The following is a 21,732-nucleotide window of genomic DNA, read 5'->3' as shown; positions in this document are numbered from 1 at the left end:
ATTTAAGACCACCTGAAGCACATCCATTGGTCTTTGGAGAATTTAACATATAAATAGGGTAAACCAAACATAATCCTCTGCTTCACACGTTTGAGCTATAAACTCAGGCAAAATTTAATGAACTGCAATAAACCACACACTCCCAACATCACTGCTCAGTTTCAAGTCCATGATTGAAAGAGTAGAAGAAAAAGTAAGTAATATAAGTAAGTTGATATAATTAATAGCATACCAGGCATACCAGTTTCCTCCAAAGGGCGCGAAAGCTTTCCCGTAATGCGGAACTCCTGACACTTCCTTAGTTATGTGCACATGCTTGAAGCCGTCCACTTTCAACCCGGTTTTGTTGTTTGTGAGGTCCTTCTTGTTTACCCCACATCATTTACTTGCCCATCCAGTCTATGACTTCCTCACTTGACTGTTGGTCATCCCTTCCCCATTATTCCTAGTGTAAAGCTCTCTTTACCAGGTTGGACAGCCTGTTGGCAAAGGTGTTCGTGCCCCACTCGGTCATGTGGATCCTGTCTCTCCCTAGCAGTCCTCCATCCTCAAAGATGGCACAAAGTCTAGTTGTAGGCCAGTAAATAGTGGTGTACCCCAGGGGTCAATACTGTTCAACTTCTTCATTAGTGATCTGGGCAGAGCATACTCTCAGCAAGTTGGCTGATGACACAAAACAAGGAAGAGTGACTGATACATCACAGGGTTGTGCTGCCATCCAGAGGGATCTTGACAAGATGGAGAAATGGGCTGATGGGATCCTCACGCAGTTCAACAAGGGAAAGTGACAAGTCCTGCCCTTGGGGAGGAACAACCCCATGCATAGGTACATGCCAGGGGTCCAGCCAGCTGGAAAGTAGCTTTGCAGAAAAGGACTTATGGGTCCTGGTGGACACCGAGTTGAACGTGATCGGGCAATGTGCCCTTGCTACAACGAAGGCTAATGGTATCCTGGGCTTCACTGCCAGCAGGTTGAGGAAGGTGATCCTTCCCCTCTACTCAGCACTGGTGATGCCACACCTGGAGTCCAGTGTCCAGTTCTGGACTCCCCAGTGCAAGAGAGACATGGACATACTGGAGAGAGTCCAACAAAGGGCAATTAATTCGTACCACTTAGCTGTCCTTAAGGTGAAAAACCTTCTCCTATCAAGTCAGGTCATCTCTTTTTTCAGTTTATGCTTGCTGTGTATCACCCTCCTGCCATACATCATTATAAACAATCTGACTCGGTCTTCTCGATACCTTGTCTGTATTGAAACACTTCTATTAGGTCCCTCCATAACTTTCTCTTTTCCAGGCTGAGCAAACCTAGTTCTTTCAGCCTCTCCACATAAGATATGTGCTCCAGGACTATGTCAGTGGCTCTCTTGCTCCAGTTTATCAACATCCTTCTTGTATTGGAAGGAATCCGAACTTAGACTGGATAAGTCTCTGAGTCAATAAATGCAGCAGATCTCAGTGTGGAATATTTAAATACTGAGGATGCAAAAGGTTTCAAGAGATGCACCTTGCCATCTTTTACATTTTATTTTTGTTCTTAAATATTTAGGTGCCTTGACCCAAGCCATTCGCAATTTTGCAAAAAGCCTTGAAGGTTGGCTTTCCAGTGCCATGAACAATATTCCGCAGAGAATGATACAAACCAAGGTAAACAAAGTTTTCTGCCATTTTCTTCAGTTTTTGCAGTTGTACACTAGATGTCATTTTAACTTTTATGTTAAATGTCATATTTAGATTGAACTTCAAACATGAAACATGGTATTGGAAATAACTTTTTTTTTTTGCCAAATAAATTAATAGGAAAAACTGTTTCATTATTTGTGAATTGCAATATCTGAGGACTCATAAATTAACACAGCAAATTTAAAATTAAAATAGATGAAACAGAAGACCTTTTGATATTACAATGTGTTAAGATAAATTGATTTCTTCATAGGTTGCCGCTGTAAGTGCCTTTGCCCAGACTTTGAGAAGATACACATCTCTTAATCACCTGGCTCAGGCAGCTCGAGCTGTGCTTCAAAACACTTCTCAGATCAACCAGATGCTCAGTGACCTCAACCGTGTTGATTTTGCCAATGTACAGGTACCTGTGTCTTTAAAAACACTTTTATTTCCCCCAAATTTGAATTTTTTGTTGTTACTTCTTATTATTCTATCAGAATAAAGTGGGAACATTCTGCTGATTGTAATACATTCAGTGATTCCGTTGAAACTTTCCAGCTTGCACTTTGGCTGTAAGGAAAATAAAACCTCAGAACCATTATCTATTTCTATTTTCTCTGAAGGCTTCTTATCTTTCAGACCATGCATTCTGACAATTTTTATTTAATGCAGATGAAAGTGTAAAGTACATGTGTTCTTAGAATGAACAGCATGAACAATGCCTGAAGATGAAATCTTGGATAGTAGCATAGCTTCTGATCATACAGAATATTGATCATACAGCACTATTTTTGGTAAAGATTGTTTCATTACATTTATTTTTATTTCAAAGACAATATCATTATATATTTTCTTTAATTGTTTGTGTTTACATTTCCAACCTTTCCTAAGTAACTGGTTAGAACGAGTTTCCAGTTATCTGTAAAACATCAATTTATTATTTTTCATTAGGTTTAGAGAAAGTTTCCCTTTTACCTCTTTCTTCTCCTTAGAAGAAACATTTTTTTCTCCTTTTTCTCAGGTAACTGACATGTCCCAGATTACTGGTAGTCATACATTTCTCTGCTTTCATGAACAAACATTTTAACATATTTTATTTTAACAGAAGTTCAGCAGCAACAGTTAAATTCTTTTTGTTTGTTGAATAGACCTTTGAACAAATAAAATTTAACACAGATATAATTATATTGCATAATGATGTATAAACTACCTAAGATTTAGTGTATGACCCAGTATATGGTATATTAAACATTGTTCTGTGTTGCTTTTTCCATGCGAAACACGGAACCTGACACACCAATGTGATGTTCAGAGAGTTCACTTTATTGTCGGACCAGGCTAGCTTTATAGCAAAGCTGCCCTGTCCACGCGCCTTACAACAATGTCATTGGTTGTAACTCGTGCTATACAATAACGTGATAGGCTGCATGTACTGTCCACATGCTCTGCAAGCCTGTGTCCGGCGATTGCTCACTCATTATTACCTTCTAATAGTGCTCCTTTAGTTTCTTTTGTCTCTGGATTCACCTCTCAGCCAGGCTGGCGGACAACCTCATCCCCCCGGGGCGGGGGGGGGGCTCTGCCACTACAGTTCTGTAGTAAGATATAGGGTCTATGAATGTTGAGATATTAACTTGGCATGTGATAGCTAGTGTTTAAGAATATGGCCTATATTGATATTGGTTTTCTCTAAATTCCATTTAACAGAAGTGTCCTACTAGTCTTATTTAATCATCACATTCCATGATAATACTGAGTTGCTCATTGTTGTACATGTACTATGTTTGTCCAATTGTGTGCTATTGATATTACTCATTAAGCAATGTGTAATATATTGCAGACTATGGATAAACACAACAATCCTTTTTGCCTATAAAACAAAGCTCTTTTTAAGTGTGGTGATTAAAAAATGTAACAGAAATTGTATTTGGTCTTAAATCCTTCAAAGCACTAGGAACCATGGTACTTTGATTTCTTGGTTCTACTTTATTTCTTACTCTCTCAACTTCCATTTTACTGCCCTTTCCAATACTTGTTCCTGTAGTCCCAAGCCTGACAATTCCTGAAATTTTACTAGAAAAATTATGAATACGGGAAGTTGAAAATTCTTTCATGAAAATTAATATGGAACATTGCAATGTATTTGTGGTTTTTCCATTGTATTTTTTGTGTATGTGCTTTATTTGATGCCCATTTTTTTACTTTGGGTTCCTTATTCTCATTTTCTTCCAACAATATTGAAAGAAACATGAAAATAAAAATGTTAATTAGTTTGCCTAATAAGTATTTAATCCTTTTCATTTAATTGTTCAGTCCTTAAGGATAATTTATATTTTGTGTTTTACTTTCATGTTTGTCATGTGTTGTAACAGGAACAAGCTTCCTGGGTGTGTCAGTGTGATGACAATATGGTTCAAAGACTAGAAACAGATTTCAAGATGACTCTTCAGCAGCAGAGCACTCTGGAGCAGTGGGCTGCCTGGCTTGATAATGTAATGATGCAAGCACTGAAACCATATGAAGGAAGACCCAGCTTTCCTAAAGCAGCACGGCAATTTCTTTTAAAATGGTCTTTCTACAGGTAGTTCTTAATAGTCTTCTGAATTATTTCAGCTGTTTTATTATTTGCTGAACCGTATGCTGTAATAATGTTGACAAAATATTAGACAACAGTTCCCAAGTTCCGCCCCCCCATCTCTGAAAGTTGAGTGTTGTTAACATTAAACACAGAACTATGTGCAACTCAGCAGTGGATTAAATGATCATAGAATCATAGAATAGTTTGGGCTGGAAGTTGGAAGGGACCTTCAAAGGTCATCCAGTCCAACCCCCCTGCAATGAGCAGAGACATCTTCAACTAGATCAGGTTGCTCAGAGCCCTGTCCAGCCTGGCCTTGAATGTTTCCAGGGATGGGGCACCTACCACCTCTCTGGGCAACCTGTTCCAGTGTTTTACCATCCTCATTGTAAAAAATTTCTTCCTCATGTCTAGCCTGAATCTCTCCTCTTTTATTTTAAACCCATTACCCCTTGTCCTATTGCAAGAGGCCCTGCTAAAAAGTCTGTCCCCATCTTTCTTATAGGCCCCTTTTAAGTACTGAAAGGCTGCAATAAGGTGTCCCCAGAGCCTTTGTTTCTCCAGGCTGAACAACCCCAATTCTCTCAGCCTTTCCTCATAGGAGAGGTGTTTTAGCCCTCTGATCATCTTGGTGGCCCTCCTCTGGACCTTCTCCAACAGGTCCATGTCTTTCCTGTACCGAGGGCTCCAGAGCTGTGCACAATACTCCAGGTAGAGTCTCACCAAAGTGCAGTAGAGGCGCAGAACCACCTCCCTTGACCTGCTGGACACACTTCTTTTTAAGCAGCCCAAGATACAATTGGCCTTCTGGGCTGCAATTGCACATTGCCTTGTATATTATTTTATTATTTTAAAGGCCTTGTGCAAGTGTAATGAGGCCTGAGTTTTATCTTGATTTGGAAACATGCTATGAAAAATTTTGGATTGAATAATTATACAATTTTAAAGAAAATGTTCTTAATACTATTTATTAAAATACCATGGCTTCTATTTTTATTATTTAGGGAAAACAAAATATCTTTTTAATGTGTAAAAAGAACATCAAGACAAATACTCCATGTGATCTACTACTGTATCAATTAGCATAGTAAAGCTAGGGTTTATTCAAAATGGTACATTGTAGCATCTGCTTTCTGAGGATATCAAATGAATGTTTTCATCCACAATGTCCATTTTTCTATTATAAGGTATACACAAACTTATTTAAGTTTTTACAAGTTTAAAAATCATACCAATTAAAACCTTTGAACAAGGAAGATGAGCACAACAGACACAATATTTTGAAGGACAAATAATACAATTAATATTAATATTGACACAATTTTATTATTTAAAATTTTAACAAAGAACTTCTTTCTACTTAGGTCAGTTTTTACTTGTGCTCACATATTGGTAATTGTGCATATACTAAAATGAACCCCTTTCTGGCGTTTTGAAAATTTAACTTCTAGTTGTGTAATGTGGTCTCCAACCATGCTTTCAGAAAAAGGGGAGAGGCAAATAATTGTCTTTCTCAGACTTTTCTTTCTGAAGACACCATAGATCAGCTGTTTGTGGATAGTATTACTTAAAAAATATTATTCTTGAAGTGTATATTCCATATGAATAAATTATTAAAGAATTGTGATATTTATTTCATCATTTTTTTCCCCATATTTAAATAGCTCAATGGTGATTCGAGATTTAACCTTACGCAGCGCTGCTAGCTTTGGCTCTTTTCATCTGATCCGCTTGCTTTATGATGAGTACATGTTTTACTTAGTAGAGCATCGTGTTGCTCAGGCAACAGGAGAGACACCTATCGCAGTTATGGGAGAGGTAAGATAATATGCAAGACAATGGCTTGGCGAATTTAGTGATCAATTTGGATATGCATCTACAACTTTTTTAGTGTTTACATGGAGCTATGGGATATTTTGTAATATAATTTGCAGACTGAGTTGCAAATACATTGGCATCTTCAGTTTTGGGTTATATACCTTAATCCATGTTTCCTTGGCTGATTGTTTTCAGAGTACTAAGAACATGACTGTTAACACTGATTCTCTGGAAATGAGCTTGCTCAAAAACAAAACAAAACAAAAAACAACCTACTAGGTAGGAACAGAATAATAGGAAACTTTCTTTCAGGGATCTGTTTACACATACTTAAAATTCCAACACTAATATTTTCACAAATAAGTAGTCCCATTGAATTCAGAAGGGTGGCTCAGGTGCAGAAGTTAGTTTTACTTCAATGGTACTGTTCACATGTATTGGTTGTACATGGCAAGGCTTTGTGGTGGGGGGCGCCTACAGGGTGGACGCTGCAGGGGTGGCCTCTGTGACAAGAGGTAAGGGACTGCCCTGTGCAGGATGCAGCCGGTTCTAGCTGGTTTGGCAATGGACCCGCCATGAGCCAAAACTGAACCAATCAGCAAAGTTTTGGGTGCCTCTGTGAAAACATATTTAAGAAAAGGCAGAAAACACCAGACAGGCACAGAAGGAGGGAATAGAGTGAGAAACAGCAGAGGAAACACCAAGGTCAGAGCAGTAGGAGATGCTCCACGGTGGAGCAGATCTTCCCTGCAGCTTGTGGAGAACCTCCAGAGCAGAGGGATATTCCCAAAAGAACTGCAACCTGTGGAGAACTCACACTGGACCAGAGGAAAAGTCTGAGAAGGAAGGAGTGGGAGAGGAAAAACGCTATATTCTGATCACAAGCCCCCCCCTGCACCACCCATTTCCTCAGTTGAAGGGACTGAGTGTAACTTGCAATAATAATACAGGGAAGAGAGGGGCTTGGAGTGAAGTTGAGCCTGGGAAAGGGGAAAGGAAGATGTTTTCCTTACGTGTTTAAATGTTTTGTTATTTTTTGCTTCCTGCTGCTTGAATCAGTAATTAAATATTTATTTTAATTGGCAATAAATAAAATTCCCCAAGTCAAGTCTGTTTTGCCCATGACAGTAACTGGTAAGTGATTTCCCAATCTTTATCATCATCCATGAGCTTTCTCACTCTAGTTCTTCCTATTTTCTCCCCCATTCCTCTGGACAGGGGGTGGGGAAGTAGGCGAATAACTGGATGAGTACTTGGATTTTAACCAGGACTAAATGACGACAACATGCATGAAATGAAAGTAGCACAGAAGTACTTGCAGGATTGGGACATGGCATATTTTCATGCCTGTATTTCAATATGTTTCGTTCAAAATAAACAGAGCAAAAATCTCAGTTCAGAACCACTGTGTCTTATGTGTGTCCATGGTATTTGCAAACTGAAGTTTATCTCAGACATCTTTTTTAAGTAACTCACCTAACCATTAATTTTGTGTGAGTTGCTTAAGAATTCACATAAACTTAGGAGTTATCGTAAAGGAATTGTTCTTTTCAAAAGCTAAAAAATGGATGGATATGGACATAAGACAGATGGTTCACCAGAATGAAGGTTAATGCTTTTATATTTGAGAATCATCATATGTTTTATCTTACTAATAAGTTGCAAGTCACCTTGCGTGACTTGATATATAAGTCTTCCCTCAGGATATATTAAATAGTATAATTAAATATTATAAAAATATGTACTTTTTCATACAGATGGGAAGTCTTGGCTTAATTAGTAGTTTGATTGATGTTTTAGAAAAAATAAATTACTGTTTCTGATTAGATCACAGAATCACAGAACGTTAGGGATTGGAAGGGACCTCGAAAGATCATCTAGTTCAATCCCCCTGCCGGAGCAGGAACACCTAGATGAGGTTACACAGGAAGGCGTCCAGGCGGGTTTTGAATGTCTCCAGAGTAGGGGACTCCACGACCTCCCTGGGCAGCCTGTTTCAGTGTTCTGTCACCCTTACTGAGAAGAAGTTTCTTCTCAAGTTTAAGTGGAACCTCTTGTGTTCCAGTTTGAACCCATTACCCCTTGTCCTACCATTGGATGTCACTGAGAAGAGCCTGGCTCCATCCTCGTGACACTCACCCTTTATATATCTGTAAACATTAGTGAGGTCACCCCTCAGTCTCCTCTTCTCCAAGCTAAAGAGACCCAGCTCCCTCAGCCTTTCCTCATAAGGGAGATGCTCCACTCCCTTGATCATCTTCGTTGCCCTGCGCTGGACTCTCTCCAGCAGTTCCCTGTCCTTCTGGAACTGAGGGGCCCAGAACTGGACACAATATTCCAGATGTGGTCTCACCAGGGCAGAGTAGAGGGGAAGGAGGACCTCTCTCGCTCTACTGACCACCCCCCTTGTAATCCACCCCAGGATGCCATTGGCCTTCCTGGCCACAAGGGCCCAGTGCTGGCTCATGGTCATTCTGCTGTCCACCAGGACCCCCAGGTCCCTTTCTCCTACACTGCTCTCTAATGGATTATTCCCCAATTTTTACTGGAACCTGGGGTTGTTCCTGCCCAGATGCAATACTCTACATTTGCCCTTGTTATATTTCATTAAATTTTTCCCTGCCCAACTCTCCAGCCTGTCCAGGTCTCTGGATGGCAGCACAGCCTTCTGGCATGTCAGCCACTCCTCCCAGCTTGGTGTCATCAGCAAACTTGCTGATAGTACACTCTAGTCCCTCATCCAAATCACTGATGAATATATTGAATAATACTGGCCCCAGTACTGACCCTTGAGGCACTGCACTAGATACAGGCCTCCAACTGGATTCCACCCCATTGACCACGACTCTCTGGCTTCTTCCCTTCAGCCAGTTCGCAGTCCACCTCACTACCCGCTCATCCAGACCGCACTCCCTCAACTTAGCTGTGAGGATGCTGTGGAAGACTGTGTCAAATGCCATACTCAAGTCAAGGTAGACCACGTCCACCGCTCTGCCATCATCCATCCATCTTGTTATGTCCTCATAAAAGTCAATGTGGTTGGTCAAGCACAACTTCCCCTTGGTGAAGCCATGTTGACTGCCCCTAATGACCCTCTTATCCCTGATATGCCTTGAGATGGCACCAAGAAGAAGTCGTTCCATCACTTTCCCGGGGATGGAGGTGAGGCTGACCAGTCTATAGTTACCTGGGTCCTCCTTCTTGCCCTTTTTGAAGACTGGGGTGACATTTACTTTCCTCTATTCCTCAGGCACCTCTCCCATTTTCCAAAACTTGGCAAAGATGATGGAAAGTGGCCCAGCAATGATCTCAGCCAGCTCCCTCAGCACCTGCGGGTGCATCCCATCCGGACCCATGGATTTACGGATGTCCAGATTGCCTAACTGCTCCCTAACTCAGTCCTCATCAACTGAGGCAAACTCCTCCATTGTCCCAACTTCCTCTGGGGCCTCAGGGGTACGGGGCTCCTCAGGACAGCTTCCAGCAGAGTAGACAAAGGCGGCGTTCAGTAACTCTGCCTTCTCTGTGTCTTCTGTCACCAGGGCACCCACCTCATTTATCAGTGGGCCTACATTGCCTCTAGTGTTAGTTTTATCTGCCACATATTTGAAAAAGCTCTTTCTGTTGTCCTTGACCCCTCTCGCCAGGTTTAATTCTAAGGAGGCCTTAGCTTTTCTAGTTGCCTCCCTCTACCCTCTGAGAACAGCCTTATATTCTCCCCAAGTGGCCAGTCCCTCCTTGCATGATCTATAAACTCTTCTCTTCCACTTGAGCTTACCCAGCAGCTCCCCGTTTAACCACACAGGTCTCCTGGCTCCCTTCCTTGACTTCCTACGTGTCGGGATGCTGTGATCTTGTGCCCGGTAGAAGCAGTCCCTGAATGCTAACCAACTATCTTGGACCCCTTTACCTTCAAGCAGCCTTGCCCATGGGATTCCCCTTAGCAATTGCCTGAAAAGGCCAAAGTTTGCCTTGCTGAAATCCAGGGTTGCAATTCTGCTTGCTATACTGCTCCTACCACATGAGATCCTGAACTCCACCATCTCATGGTTGCTGCAACCAAGGCAGCCCTCAACCTTTACTGCTTCAACCAGACCCTCCTTGTTAGTGAGGATGAGGTCCAGCAGTGCACCTCTTCTAGTCGGCTCCTCCACCCTTTGCATCAGAAAGTTATCATCAAGGCACTGGAGGAACCTCCTAGACTGCGGCTGGCCGGCCGAGTAGTCCTTCCAACAAACATCGGGGAAGTTAAAATCCCCCACCACAACCAGGGCCTGTGATTGCGAGGCTGCTCTCAGCTGTCTGTAGAAGGCCTCATCAACTTCCTCACCCTGATCTGGTGGTCTGTAATAGACACCCACAATAGTATCACCCTTACCAGCCTGCCCCTTAACTTTCACCCACAGACTCTCAACTCGCTCCTCATCCGTGCCTGGACAATACTCAATACATTGTAGTTGCTCTCTCACGTAAAGAGCAACTCCACCGCCACGCCTGGCTGGCCTGTCTTTCCTGAAAAGGACATAGCCATCCATGACCACATGCCAGTCATGTGTACTGTCCCACCATGCCTCCATAATTGCCACTAGGTCATAATCTCCTGCCCTAACACAGGTTTCTAACTCCTCCTGCTTATGATATTTGATTAAACTCTGCCATTACATTTATAGAAAAGTATTGCAAAAGTGTAGTATTGCTATGCTCTTGTTTTCTTGACAGACATGTTATATGTTAAATGTAATGTTTTTGGTGTACTGTGAGACTTCCTATAATGTTTTGGTAAACTTAAGATGGATATGATCTTAAAGAGAAAATATGTAATCTAAAGCTTTTAGAGGTGAGAGGGGAACAGGGAAGATCTTGTAAATATTCATTAAATGCATGGCTTCTTGTGTTTCTCTGCCTTTACTGACTGTGGTTGAAATAAAATGGGAAAGACTAAGGCTAGTTTGGCAAACACTTGAAGCCAGTATAAACTGGCTTTGCAGCTGAGAAAACCTCTCTGTCTCCTCCTCTCCCATCCCCTTAGTGTTGGACATTGATGCTGGCACAAGTACTCAGGCAGTGCTGTGGTTAACTGGATCTGTGGAAAAAAAAAAACATTAAAATTGTGGGTTTTTTTCTTGGGTCAGTTTTGACATGGTTCTTTGCATGACCGTCTGAACACTGAAGGTGAAAGAATGGGTATGGGAGGTGAGGAGGGAGTATGTGTGAGGGAACCTGGAAGGATAGGGCTGCTGCTGCTTATGCTGGTTTAGTGTTCACTGAAGTTTTATCTTTCTGTTATTTCTGAAAAGGACTGAATCAGGTATGGTTAGAAATATATTTATCTAAATATCTAAGTCCTTTCATTTGATATTCACTCATCAAATTATTCTCTGCTGCTTCTCATTTAAGAGAAGGGTAGAGGACTCAAACAAGGAAAGGGAGGAAGGAAGGTTGTATTTTTTACTTGTGAGCAAGTTTTCACTTTGTTTTTTGTATAAGTAAACTAGTTAGCAGAATGCACTGTAATAATCATAAACCCTATTTTCAGTGCTGCCATTTATTTACCTTACATATAGTTTTGCTACACTATAACTGCCTTTAGTGACACACCTTCTCAGGGGAACTTTTAAAAGAGCTTTTGGTTGAAATATTGCAGTTTAAAAATGGACACCAATAATTTTTTCCAGCATTCTACATCAGTAATATCTCACTCAAAGCGGCAAAGGCCTTAACATAAGTCACCCTAAAAAAAGCTGGTGTACTACGGATGTGACTGCAGTCGCATGCACTTTCATACTAGTTACAAGCCATTAGAGCATAGTACTGGCTTCATCATAGATAATCTAAGGTCATGTTTGTGTAGGTCTGTGTCCACACTTTTTGTTGTTTATTTTGCAGTTTGGTGATTTAAATGCCATATCCCCTGGAAACATGGATAAAGGTAAGCAGTCAAATCTCTAAAATGTATAATTTTGTACAGAATTAATGTGTCTCTTGGAGCAAAACAAGTCCTTATTTTTTTAAAATATAGTAAAGCAGAATCTAAAGCTGTATCATAAATTATGTGTATATTATTATTATATGTGTATAATATGCTATACCTTATAGTATATAGTAATGACTAGAATACTCTAGGTTCTTAATAGGAAAATCTTTTTTAAAATGTTTATTATTTAAACAAGGAATTTTCAAAATTTCACCCAGAATTTAACTGTATATCCTGGTGACAGAGTTGAAGGGGATGGACAGTTGGAAAAAGGAAGATATGATGAGCATGTACATATACCTGCATTTGTAGTGAAAGATGGGTTTGATAAGTGAAGATGGTGAAATTGGGTCCAAGCATTTGCCAAATAACTTGCTAATTGCTACTGAAGGTTGTAGTAAGAAATGAGTTTATGTCCTCTTTGTAAATAGAAGGTTTGTTCTCCATTCTTACACCGGTTGTATGATTTGGAGTAAGTCAACCTCTCTTCAGTTCAGTTTCCTCATCAGTAAAATGAGATAACATCAGAGAGAGTTGATGACTCTATCTGTAATATTTGTTGACTTTTCCCAATAAAATATTGAGCTTCCAGTTTCTATTTTATCAGGTTTTCATATTTAATGTCATTTGCAAAATAAAGGCCCTTGTATTTAGATATTTGCCCTTTGTGCTATTTTTTCTTGGGTGATGGGGTTTTTTTGTGTGTGTGTGTGTTTTTTTTTTTCTGTTGTTTTGGGGTTTTTTGTTTGTTTGTTTGTTTGTTTTGTGCAGATGAGGGCAGCGAAGTTGAAAGTGAAATAGAAGAAGAACTGGATGAAAATGGAGAGCCACAAGCCAAAAAGGAGAAAACAGAACTAAACCAGGCATTTCAGGTGGGCTGCATGCAGCAGCCAGTGCTTGAGAGTGGAGTAGAACAGAGCCTTCTGAACCCGCTTCATAATGAGCACATTGTTACAAATACTCAGACTATCAGACAATGCAGTGCTACTGGAAATACATATACTGCGGTCTAATACTGAAGTGCCCTCCCAACTACATTTGCCCTGTTGATGCTGGACTTAATGTGGGGAGGGGGGAAGAACAGGTTTGAAAAGTGAATTATCAAATTTTTCCTGTGCCGAACATCACATTTTATTGGAGTTGTGAAATGAAATGGGTGTATGCATTTTGCCAGATGTCTAAAATAATTTGTTAGCAAAATCATTTTACATTGGTTACTCTATGAGTTTTCCTAGTTTCAAGTGACAAGGAAGATTTTTGCCAAGCTTTTAATGTTCATGCTTTTGTCCTCTTAAAATTAAAATAACTTATTTCACAGTTTAAAAATATTATAATGTTAATTATTTGTCATAATGATTTCATATATATAGGTTTTTAATTAGACGCACTTCTGTGAAATATTAAAAGAAATGCTTTCTTTGACTTATACTGGAGGCATACTCATTTGACAGCAGATACATCAAATTTGTTATAAAAGGTGCTTTTCAATGAACAGAACTAGAAGACACTATTTTGATGAAAGTGTGAGCATTCGGGGGGTATTTTTGTCATAATGTTGGAGGATTGGGAAGATCTACTGTTTTCTTTCTGTAAGGAATAAATGTTTTTGCTGCCTTTACAAATGCAGAATTAGTGAAAGAATTCTAACAATGTGATAATGTGTAGGCATACCTAATTATCTGATCACCATGTAAATAATACAAGCTTCCTTTAAAATCAACAGCTCCAGATTTTATTTGCATGCCAGTTCCTCTGGCTTTGGAGACTACTGATTCTATATTTGAGACCACTGCACAGATGCTTTTGGCTGTTGAGTAGTACTATAGTTGATAGAAACTGAACCAGAAAAAAAGTGACTTGGGGTTTTTTTTAAGTTACTTATACTGAACTGGACATACAGGAAAACATTTGCTTTGGATTACTTTCTTCTATTCCAGGTCTTTTCCTACTACTAGTTCAATCTGCTGCTTTCATAAATGATAATTTATAGAATGTAAGGGATGTAGCAACCTGCATAATTTTATTTTCAAAATATATTTCCTGATTACTAAAGTGAATTTAAGTTTTTACAAAACGTTAATAAGGTAGGATAACTGGCACACCTCACTTGTACTTATTCCCATTTGCATTGAATTTGAATAGGTGGCTAGATGGACCATTGCCATTTAAGAATGTACATCAGGGATCATTGTACCTCGGCTATTACCTGGTGCCTTAAACAGAACTGAAGCTAAGATTTAGTATTTTTTGTTATTCTTAGTAACTCTTAAAATTTATTCAACAACGTATGCCTGTCACTTTCAAATTTCCTAAGTATTAAGGACAGGTTATATAGGCTTCAAAGAAATAAAAGGGGGTTTTATTATTAAGTGATATTAATAACCCACTTAAAATTGAAAATAAAACTATTTTTTTTGTTTCTAGCTAAATTTCACTTTACTACAAATAAAATTTACTTTGGAACTTGGAAAGTAAAACTAGCTTTAATACCAACTTCAAACGTTAACAAAATAAATGAACCCTAGTCATAAGCATGGTTATATACTTTTAAACCCTTGTCAGATTTTCATTTAAAAAGTCAGACTAAATAAATGAGCAGGTACATAATGCAGCACATATTTTCAATTTGTATATGTGGTACAGTGTCAGCCTGATGCTATATTTTCATGATTATATCTTATAGTGATAATTTATACAGTCCATATTAATTGACATAAAACATCTCTGATTTTTTATTATTTTAAGCATTTTCATTATTTTTAAAACAGACACATGGATTTGCTAAGCTAAAATAGTGAAAATAAATAAATAAAATAAAAAAAGTGAAGCAGAGAATAAAAAATCAATTTTATAGAAAGGACTGTATAAAAAATTTAGAGTCTCTTGTTTTATTTAGTGTAAACGTGGATTGATATTTTTTTAGAATCATATATAACAAATGGGTAAACAGCATGTGAAATGAACAGCGTATTTTTAGCTAAGAAATTTGTTGCTAGAGCTTTCATATGCTCCAAGAACAGTTACAGATCAGCTAAGATGTCTTAACATTATTTGGAGCACAAAATTATTTATTATGTGGAGGCCAATCCATTCTGCTCCATTCTATGTAGGCACAATTCCTACTGATGTCAGTAGATATTTTTTGTCTCGGCAAAAAGATCAAATTATGCTTATGTTAATTTATCTCTAAATTCACTTGTGCACTGAATCCTCATAGATTTTGTTCTCCCAAATATCACTGCATCCTGTTTTTTCCCCTAAGAAATCAGCACTCTTCACCAAAAATCCTAAAAAAATACCCATGATAAATATTTACTCCCTTTTATTTTAAGATTTTATCAAGTAAATTAAAATTAAATATTCAGCTTTTTTTTTTGTTTTTAACATAGGGTGTTCTATGCTATGCTAATGATTTGTATTGTCTGGTTTCAAATTTTGTGTTGACGAACCTTGTTTTCTTATCATTATCCTTTATTGGTAGAATCTTGGATTTGTTGTTGCCAAGAGAAAAGTATGATTGTAACATGCAAATCTAGACTGCTAAGAAGAGGTGGGACCTGAATATCTTTTGACTGATCTTTTGAACAGTTGGCCACTGTTCATGTAGTGCAAAAATAAAACAAAATATATGCATGCAAAGATAGAATGCATATCATGGATTCTAATGGCAGTTATCAAAACAAATTGGAACAATCCCCCAGATAACTGAATGGAGTTTGTATTTTGGTGCTTATCAGCTGATTATTCTCTCAAATTTTTAAATAATATTTTCCCCACTTTAACAAATATTTGAAAGAATTAAGTTGCTGTAAGCTGCTGCATATACTTACAGGTTTGAGATTTTTGTGCTTTGCTTTTAAATTTGCTGCAATTTTTTTCAAACATACACATATCAAACAATTTACACACCTTTGATATTTGTTAATAGATAGATGTTTTTAATGATTTAAGAACAGAAATATGGATACCTCAGTCCAAATTATGCATTGTGTACCATGTGGCTGAATTGCCACTCTGAAGCCTGCTTAACTCTTTTAGAGCCCTAAAGAGCTGTAGCAAGCATCCAATGGCTAGACATTATAAGGGCTCATATGATTTGTGGATTTTACCTGATCTTGATGTGAAATTGTCATCAAAATTCAAAATAATTGTTTTAGAGATGCTTCCCCTATTAGCACAAATAACTTAGTGAACACTGTGGCGGAATGGGTATTGTTGAATTACTTTTACAAAACATGGGGCCCAATTTTCACAAGTTTTATATTTATATTTATGAAAAGTTGTCGGTAGATTTTCATATATCTCATCTCTTTTATCTATTTCTGTGTTTTATTATTGTACTGTAGCATGCTTTATGCACTTTTTTTTAATGTTCCATTAAAAATTTTGGAAAATATTATTTAAATTGTTTACTTACAAAATGATGATGTACAGCATTTCTGCCTTTAGTTCACAAATGTTTAAAATAATGTGCTGGTGTACTGTCACTGAGGAATGTATAGGTCTATAAAACATTTTAATTTAAACTGAAGCATTTTTAAATGTCTGAAAGAGTGCTTCTGTTCAAAATATTTTTGACAGGCAAGACCTGACCTGATATATTTGTGGTTCTCACCAAATGAAATCAGCATTGTTTAGAAAAACATTTATATTAGTTAGAACTACATTGCAATCTAACTTAATTTATATAGTGGTTTTACAAAATAAAATAACCTTTTATAGTCATGAAAAAATTGGTGATAAATTAACTTTTTTAATAATGGAAGTATTTTTGGTACTTCATGTGACAGTGATTTCGGAATTTAAAACATTCATTTGAGAGATCAGTATAAATTTCTGAAAATTGCATGCTTGTCTGTAGAACAGGAAAACTATCATGTCTGTGGTTTAAAAATAGGTCAACGGATGGTATTCTAGTATCTTTGCTACTTTGGTGATTAAAAAAAAAAAACAAAACAAAAAAACCAAACAAACAAAAAACGCAAACCAAACAGCCAGGAATAGAAGTATAAATACTAAGTGCTAGTTTTAGCCTTAGAAAATTAATATAATGCCTTGTATTAACCCTTTGAGCATTGTAAGGATACACTTTTTAGGTAATTTAATTAGACTAGTGAAAATATTCTATATATTTAAGTAACTGATTGTCTTGCAGACGTTTTTTAATTTCTAAATTAATCACTTGCATACCAGACAGAAATGATTTTGTTACAGAAAGCTCAATAGATTCAGGTTAAATTATTCACTGCCATCAACATGTGCTGTCTGGTGCAAAACACTACTGCTATTTTGTTTTCATTATTACATAAATATCTGGAGAAATCAAATATTTGATTCTACAGACATAAGTTGTTTACTTTAAGATGCCTTTACAAGATGGAGATTTAGAAAAAAATCTATTCTTACTATTTTGAAAATTTCTTTAGGGTAATATTAAAATACTCTAATACTGTAAATGAAAATCTTCAAAAATAACCCCAAAACTGCTTAGTTAACAAGAGAATTAATTTTACAGAACCCTTGGTATGTTTGCAATCAATTTTTCTACACTCTGATAAACAGACAAAAAGGACCTATTACTTTTAACATTCAGTCACTCTGATATGAACTAATGGAAAGGCAGAGGTGCTAGATTCAGCTTCCTCTTCAGGGATACAGTTTGGATGACTCTTATTAAATGTTAGTATTTAGAAAGAAAAAAAAAACCTAGAAATTGCACCTGCCTTCTGCTGTGTTGCTCTTACAAGTAGTACTCACCAGAACAAGGGAAAAAATTCAGAAGTGAGTAGTGAGTTGTTGAAAATTATAGATAGAAATACCACATTATTGAGCTTTTCTACTGGTTCCTTGCAGTAGCAATCAGCAACAATGGTGTAGATGTATTTATTCAGATCTGAGTGAAAAAAAAAGTCTCATTACATTATTTAGTAGAATTACATCAATAGAATAGTGCAAATAAGTTGTAAAGATCTTTAGTCAGTTAATGCAAATCCATGCATAATTAAAATGCAATACTCAAAGGGTTTTAAATTAACATTTTATTAATAATTTGTTGTAAATGCTTCCCAGTTTGCATGCCTTGAACATTGCTGCTAGTGATTTTATATGCCAGCAGACCTGAGTTTAATTTACCCATTGTAGTTAAGAAAAAGTAAAAGCCACTTACAAAGTGACTGTCTAGGGTTTTTTTTTTTTAAGAAAATATGCCTTAGTTTGATCATTTAAACTCTCTAGGTTTATTCTGAATTTTTCTTTTGAAAAAGAAACCCAGCAATTCAAATGTTGGGATTGGAAGCCCTGAGTAATTAAACACTTGGTAAAAATTATTATTGTAAATTGATCATTAAGGCTGAAATTCATTGTAGAGAAGAAATTTCATAACAAGACTATTAGCATCAAAATGACCCTCACTCAAATCAGAATCAGGGAAATGCTCTTACATTCTTAAGTGCTTCCTTGATTTCACTACAAATGTCTTGCAAGAATTTTCAGCACTGGGTGAACTTTACTCTAGAATAATAAACTGTGGAGGGACGACCTCACCTTGATTGGTGCTTACCAGGGACCTAATCTAGTATCTTTTGACTCACTGATTTCAACAAGAGTTTTTGTTTGTTTGTGGGTTTTTTGTGGTTTTTGTTGGCTTGGTTTGTTTTTTTTGTTGTTGTTGTTGTTTTTTGTTGTTTTTGTGGGGGTTTTTTTGTTTGGTTTTTTGTTTGGTTTGCTTTGTTGTTTTTTTTACACAAGGAATACTAAAGGGTTCCCAAATACATTGTTAAAGTACCTGTTTTGTATTTAAACATTAAATATCATAATAAAGTAACCCAATAAGCCAATTTAAAATGTCAGAAACATATAATTTTGTACCAAAGCAAGTTTTGCATCTTCACTGAAAATTTGGATTTACAGAAGTAACCAATGAGGCTATTGAATAAACTTTGAGTGCCTTTCAAACACTTGGGAAATTTTGCCTCAGGTAGTAAACTGTAATTAGGTTGATTCTAGAGCTTGCCAATCAATAATTCTATCATCACTCAGGGCTTTCTTACCTTCTTGGAAACTTGGTTCCATTTATTTTCTACTGTATTTTTTTAAAGCACCGTCATTTAAATTTCACTTAGTAAGTGGCAGATTACATTATCCAGTCCCACAAGCACAGCAATGTAATAACACTAGGAGAAATTGTGTTTTACTATTTACTGCATACATTATGTAAATTAAGAAAGCAACTTTTTTGTAGACTGTACATGTGACATAATGTTGTTTTGCAGTTTTTGAATTAGTTGAACATACTTTTTAATTATTTAAAGAAACATCTTTACAGAATAATTTGATAGTTCTCATGTATAATGTACTTTATTTTGTAAATATGTATTTCCTGATGTGATTTTTTTGTGAGAAATGCTAAATCTTTTAGGATTTCATGTCCTCTCAAAATTGGAAGGAGCTAAATAATAGTTTGTGGGCAATTTGTATTGTGTACTGTACAATATCTAGGAAACTTTTATAATTATAAAAATATATATTAACTTTTAGTGTGTTGTTTAAAAAAAATGACTGGAACATACTAAAGACAGTAGGATTTTTCTGAATATTTCAGACATGAACTCAGGCTAGTTTTCTTGTGTTTTTCAAAGCAAAATTGTGTATTGTCTTCTGAAATAAATAAATTTGTTTTCCTGTTACAAACATTTGACATTTAATTGTTTTGAGGTTTATATCATTAAATATTTTAGATTGCAATGCTATTGATTTTGAAAGAAAAATTATTTCAACTCCTGCCTTTTTAATAAGACAGTTAATTTTTATGTAGCAGTATTAGGAGTAAAACACTAACACTGAGCATTTCTCAGATTATTATTTGAGGTGTCCACTTGATTAAATAGCTGTTCATGCTTTCAATAACTGCATAATATGTTAATTTAAATATCAATATCAATAACAATTTTCCATTCTAAATTTATTGAGCTAGAATAGGGTTGTTAGGAGCAAGTAGACTTTGGCATCTGAACTTCATTGCTGTTAATGTATGACCATAAAGTCTACCACTAAAGTTTTGCTTTAGTAGAATTGTGAAAATATTTGCATAATTAACTTATTTTAGCATACTTAATCTGAAAACAAAGAATAAAGTCCCTATTGTATCAAGCCATTTTTCTCATGGATCTCTAATGTGTGTTCCAGACAGTGTGTTTTGCATCTAAAAATGTAGAATGCTATTTTAATTGTGGGAGACCCACCAAGTAACAGAATGCTAGAACATTAGAGTGAGCTTTGGAATACCAGAATCAAACCAGGTATTTCATATAAAACTTAGAAAAAAGATAGGAAAGCTACCTCCTAGAGCCTGAATTTATTTTGTTTGGGAAGTTCAATTTATAAGCATTATAATCCACAGTTGCCTATCTCATACATTTTATTTCAACTAAAGTCCAAAAACTTATTACAAATGTAATACTGGCTCCAGGAATGAATCCTACCAGACAAGACTATAAAGCTTTATACCCTGATGACAAGCCAGATTTATGTTTACGAAATCCTCCTATTTGGTTTGAAGACTGAGACTTCCTGTCCTAGCTGGTGCTTTGGTTGAGACTGAGTGGGTTTAGTTCCAGCACACATCTGGTAGAGCAGGAGTTGTAAAAGACATCTTTCATCCTGACTGACAGTATTTGGTCATATTATTAGATTCTTTTTCAGCAACAGTGTTACCAGAAAAAATATTCAGAATTCAGCCTCTGTTATTGTTAATATTAATTAAAATAGCTTAATCATTTAAATAGGAAATGGAAGTTTAGTTCAGCCTCCCCGCAGTGCTGTAATATAGATCCCATAGCATACAATATTGTAGAAATGGTGGAAATTCAGGGAAATGCAAGGTATTGTAAGAAGACAGCACAATAAGATGGGTTACACATCAAACTACCATTTGTATTACTTCCGCAAGGTGATTTTTCTGCACAATGTTGATATTATCAGGTAAGTTAAATTCTATATCAAGTTATTTTAAATGTATTTAATTTTCCTCGCCTCAAGTAATCACTTCTAATGTATAAAAAGTCATATAGCCAACAACAATCTAAAATGTGCCAAAAGCCATCACAAATACAAAGCCAATTACTATTCCACAAAGGAACCAAGACAGTCAAACCTTTATCCATTTCTGGCACTGTTAATGGTATGCCAAATAGAGTTGCTGTGTTGATACTGTAATTCCTGATCTTAGTCCAGATTTTACTAAATAGTATTGTATGTATTCTTCCCCAATAACTGGATTAACCTAACAGCATTTTTAAAAAGAAAACAAACAAACAAACATACATATTGACTATAAAGTGGTGCTGTCAGCAGTTTATTATGAACAATTTTATAAGCAGAACTGTTTTCTCAAGGAAATACTATGCATCCAAAATCTGGAGCTACCAAAGTTTAGTGTATAGTCAGACATACTTTCACAGATCTCACTGGAGTAGTGTTTAAAAAGATATTCCCAAGCTGTTCTTTCTTTTCAGCTGGAAGTTGCTGTTCCCCACAGTGGGTGGGATGTGAGTACAGATGATCTGAGTATAACTAGCATATTTCTGAGACAAAACCAACCACCTTTGCTCAAACTAGCTGAAAGTAGTTTGTACTAATATCTTTGGTTTGTAGCTTAGAAAGTCTTTAAAGCTTCCTAAGTTGTTGTAGTTGCTTAGTT

General features: G+C 36.8%; 1 protein-coding gene across 12 annotated transcripts in view; it reads left to right on the top strand.

The window, feature by feature from the left end:
- LOC135577041 (transcription factor RFX3-like) overlaps positions 1–19,724 on the top strand; it is a 181,976-nt gene extending 162,252 nt beyond the window's left edge. For 8 of the 12 annotated variants that reach the window (XM_065044674.1, XM_065044676.1, XM_065044679.1 and 5 more), the window contains 6 exons: positions 1,550–1,647; positions 1,937–2,086; positions 4,038–4,246; positions 5,908–6,061; positions 11,948–11,990; positions 12,807–19,724. In XM_065044674.1, coding sequence (XP_064900746.1) covers positions 1,550–1,647; positions 1,937–2,086; positions 4,038–4,246; positions 5,908–6,061; positions 11,948–11,990; positions 12,807–13,048 — 896 coding nt within the window. In that variant the 3' untranslated portion in view covers positions 13,049–19,724. Of the gene's footprint in view, positions 1–1,549; positions 1,648–1,936; positions 2,087–4,037; positions 4,247–5,907; positions 6,062–11,947; positions 11,991–12,253; positions 12,689–12,806 lie in introns of those variants that run through there. The other 4 variants (XM_065044678.1, XM_065044675.1, XM_065044677.1 and 1 more) reach the window with 3 other exon arrangements.
- Positions 19,725–21,732: the final 2,008 nt, after the last annotated feature.

This window comes from Columba livia, chromosome W, assembly GCF_036013475.1.
Source record: "Columba livia isolate bColLiv1 breed racing homer chromosome W, bColLiv1.pat.W.v2, whole genome shotgun sequence".
Lineage (NCBI taxonomy): Eukaryota > Metazoa > Chordata > Aves > Columbiformes > Columbidae > Columba > Columba livia.
This window is presented reverse-complemented; position numbering and strand designations above follow the sequence as displayed.